This window comes from Tuber melanosporum (genome assembly GCF_000151645.1).
Source record: "Tuber melanosporum whole genome shotgun sequence assembly, scaffold_1, strain Mel28".
In the NCBI taxonomy this organism is placed as follows: Eukaryota; Fungi; Ascomycota; class Pezizomycetes; order Pezizales; family Tuberaceae; genus Tuber; species Tuber melanosporum.
This window is the reverse complement of record NW_003298755.1, coordinates 110,724-114,815: the sequence shown is the minus strand read 5'-3', so window position 1 is coordinate 114,815 and position 4,092 is coordinate 110,724. Positions and strand designations below refer to the sequence as shown.

Sequence of the window (4,092 nt, the reverse complement as noted above, 5' to 3'; positions counted from 1 at the left end):
CCAAGGGAGTCCCCGTCGTACCCTTACTTGCTTACTTGCTTAGACTATGTGTTACTCTTGCATTGGGCACTTTACAGAATCTTAGCTCAGGTTAGCACACATTATCGTCATTGCCATCCGTAATCCCCATGGAACACAAGAGTATAATACTGTACCAATATCACAGAAGATGAATAAAAGCATTCGTCAGCGTGCTTGGACCGATCGAGAACTCTGATGGACCGATTTCGAGTGATCGATGGGTGACTGCAGTCAGGGGTTGCCAAGACGGCGGGGGCTTATCAGAAACATTTTTTGCCGGCAATGATATCATACTATACCCAAAGGTACTAGGGTGAAAAAAAAAAAAGAGTGCCGGAACATGATTGACGGAAGAGCCTCTCAGTGCTCAACACCCCACCCCCACCCCCACCCCCGCTACGCACACACACCGATATTTGAGCACCACAGATGAATTCGATATGCTCTCGAGCCCTGCGGGTTCGAATTCGGCTTCCGGCACGAAGCGCGGTTGCTACCACGAGGACTCCGGTGCGATGTTTTGCCTCGGCGAAGAGAGTGAAGGGGAAGGGCAAAGGAAGGGGGGGGAAAGAGGGGGGGGGGAATGCTCCTATGAATCCGCGGAGGAGGGCTTCTACTACTCTTGACCAGACCATTGCACCTCAGCTGTCGGCGGGGGAATTGAGGTCTATTTACTCGCAGGAGGTTTGTTTGTTTGCTTGACTTGAGCCAATGGGATGGAGGGGGCGAATGGATATCTTGTATTAACAAGCGTGAGACAGTTATTTGTCTTCCGATGCGACGTAACCGCCGCTCAGATCTCCTCCGCGATGACTTCCTACCCTACGCTCCGAGATGTAGGCGTGTTGACCCCGGACGACATATCGAATCTCTCCCGCCAGATCCACACAGAGTATCGACTCTCCTCTCACGAAAAAGAAGTCTTTAAACACATCAAGCAGCTGATCGCCGACCTGAAATCCGGCGAGATACCCGGACATCCGCTCGCCAGCGTGCACTTGATGTCCTGCCTGAAAGACATGGAACGATTTGATGTTGCGAACGAGTTTTGGAAGTGGCTGATTGACCAGGGCGAGACGCACTGCGATGCCAGGGTCTACGGCGCTGCCATAGAGAACTACACGTATCAGGGCGTGGCGCAGGATGAAATGGAGAAAATGTTTACGGAAGCGCTGGAGAGGTACTCTGAGACGGTGGATTCGAAGGTTGCGAGGGATACGGGGAAGGCTACGAGGCTTATGCTCCTACAGGGGATTATCACAGCGAGGATTTTGCACGGTGATTGGAGAGGGGCGTACGAAGGGTTTGATATATCCGTCAGGCTGTACCCGACTTTGACTCCCGCGAGGATATACGAACTGTTCTTGTACGAGCGGCCGGTGAAGGAGGCGTATATTGTCTTCTTGATGGCTTGTCGGGCGGGGACTCCACCGAGGCCGGCGACGCTTACGCCATTGCTTAAAGAGATTTGGGCGAAGCATCGGGATGTGAAGGCTATGATCCGACTGGTATATGCATTCGTCGGAGCTGGAGGGAAACCATTCCCGCAGCACTTGAATTCTCTCATATTTGCTATCCTTGGATCACTACCGAGTGACGCTTCGAAGAGTAAAGGGGAAGAATTCGATAAGATGTTTGGTGCAACAATGGCATTGATCAGAGACTTGATATACGCGTTTGGGAAATTGCAGGTCTTTCCCAGTGAGGGGACGTTTAATACTATCATCTCGCTGGGCGGGAAGTTGCGGAGACTGGACCTAGTACTTGGCGGTATAAAGGAGCTACTTGCTGCCAACTTGGTGCCGAACATGGTCACCTACAGAACCGTCATCAACGCCTTTGGAGAACTGGAGGATCGGGAACAATTCAAAAGGAGCTGGCAGGACCTATGTGCTGCGCGGGAGGAATTGAAAATACCGTGGGATATTAAAGACTTCATCGCCCTAATTAAGGCTTGACCCCTTTCTCCTCTTACTTACGGTGTGTATGTACTAATAGTGCTAAAAGGGCGGCTTGAACCTCGACATGCCAGGCTACGTCCGTGAGGAGATAGAAGCCAGCAGGTCTGACATGTCACCCGAATTGTACCGCAAATCCATAGAAAGGATGAACAAAGTGCAATCACAAATGCGCAATGCTTCCACCGCTTCTCCCACCGCTATCTCCACTGCAGGCCCGTCACACTCCCAACCAACTCCCGGAGCTACTACCCCTCAGCCAACCCCGGTACCGGCCCCCTTCTTCGACCCAGCTAAACGCCAAAAAATTCGTTCAGAGGTAAAAAACCTCTTCACCATCTTCTCGTCCGGCAGGATCTACAACTTTGCCTCCTCCCCTATCTTCTCCACCACCGCCCCGGGCAGCAAACGACGTGAAAGGATCGTAGACATAGACTTTGCAACACCAGACATCGTTCCCCCATCAGAACTCCAATCCTTCTATGCGGCATTAACAAACTCCGTATCTAAAGTCTCCTCCGGCGAGGACCCGCTCACGCGGACGGCAACAGGGTATGCCGTTAGGGAGCTCCGCTTTGAGAACTGGAGAGCCATTAATCGCTTGCTGTTTGAAGCTGAGTTATTCGAGAGGGAGGCGATTGAGAGGAGGGTGAGGGGGATTGTTGTGCGTGCGAAGATGGAGGGTGTTGTGGATGGGGAGGAGGGAGACGGAGGTGCGATGAAGAAGGTGTTTGAAGGGGAGGAGAAGGCCAAGAAGCGGATTGAGGAGGTTAGGAAGAGGATTGAGGAGGCTAGAAAGGCGCATGAGGAGGGGGAGGTGGGGTGGAGGAAGGAGGAGTTGAGTGTTAGGGGACTCCTGGGGAGGGATATGAGTATTGAGGGGGTGGGGGAAGAGTAAGTTGCAGGAGATGGGTGTAGAGGTGTGCGTGTATATAGATAGATGGCACGGATATCTGAATTATGTTGCTCGCTAGAGTTTGGTATTCTCAAACTAGAGTGTGATGGTGGCAGCTGAACGAATAATATCGAGCATGAAATATCACTCGGAAGATCAAGTTTTTTGCGCGCACGTCTACATGCGGAGAGAACGGTCTCTTACTTTCGAATCAACCGAAAGGGGAAAGGGGGGGGGGTCCCTAATTTCTAATCCCCGCCAATCCGTCCGATCCATCATCCTTCACGCCAGCCACCGGCCATGTCTACCTAGACTACTCGCCCACCCGCTCACCCACCACCTCCGTCAAGAGAATTCGCTACGTAGCAAGCACCGCAACCCTGCCTGCTTAAATAAGCTCCAAGCGACCAGCAAGCGAACGACCAAGCAGCCAAATTGAGAAGAAAGAAGAAATGGCCGCAAGCGGTACAGTACCCTACATACCTAGTAAAAAAAAAAAGCATATGCTATTACTGCACTGCCTAGACGGTAGTAGAGATTTATACATCGATTCACACCGCGCCGTTACATGAGGGGAATTAACTGGGGGTGTATCGCGAACTGGAGACGAAAGATTTTGGTTGGTATGGTATGAGCTTCACGGGGTGTGGTCAGTTCGAACCCGCAAAAATACGGATTATGATACCATGATTGTCTGAAATATCTGGGCGTTGGGGGATCCTTCGGTCGTGGTGAAATGCTCCCGATGATCAATCCGTGTTGCCGGCGCGGTCCTTCTTTTCTGGTATACTGAGTGACATGGAAACTTGTGGGCGGTCGCTTCTTCGTGTGGATTTCTCCTATGGGCCGCTGGTCAAGTATACGCTAAGGTGGCAGACGGATACGAGGTATTCCTGAGCTTTGGGATGTGCTATGAAATCTCTCCTTTTGCAGTTAAAAAAAAAAAAAAAATTCTTCACGAGTGATCATTCGCCTTGTGCAAAAATCAATTATTGTATGTTTTGGTTAAATATGCTAACTAAGCCAAGCTAGGTTCCATCCCTCATAGTACTTTTCATTAGGCACTATCTTCATCCTGGTGCATTGCCTATCCTATCATTACCAACTCTATCATCTCACGCATACTGGTCTTGTAAATGTATTATTAGACTTAAACTATTTTCGTCAGCTTCAGATTCCTGCTATTATATGCACGGGATGGTGCCAACCAACCTTCCA

At 50.6% G+C, this 4,092-nt stretch overlaps 1 protein-coding gene; it reads left to right on the top strand.

Moving 5' to 3' along the window:
- Positions 1–612: 612 nt before the first annotated feature.
- Positions 613–3,016, top strand: GSTUM_00003816001 (uncharacterized protein; the record flags this gene model as incomplete). XM_002835028.2 has 2 exons in its annotated part: positions 613–705; positions 783–3,016. The coding sequence occupies 2 exons, from the start codon at positions 613–615 to the stop codon at positions 1,977–1,979; spliced, it is 1,290 nt and encodes a 429-aa protein (XP_002835074.1). The 3' UTR covers positions 1,980–3,016.
- Positions 3,017–4,092: the final 1,076 nt, after the last annotated feature.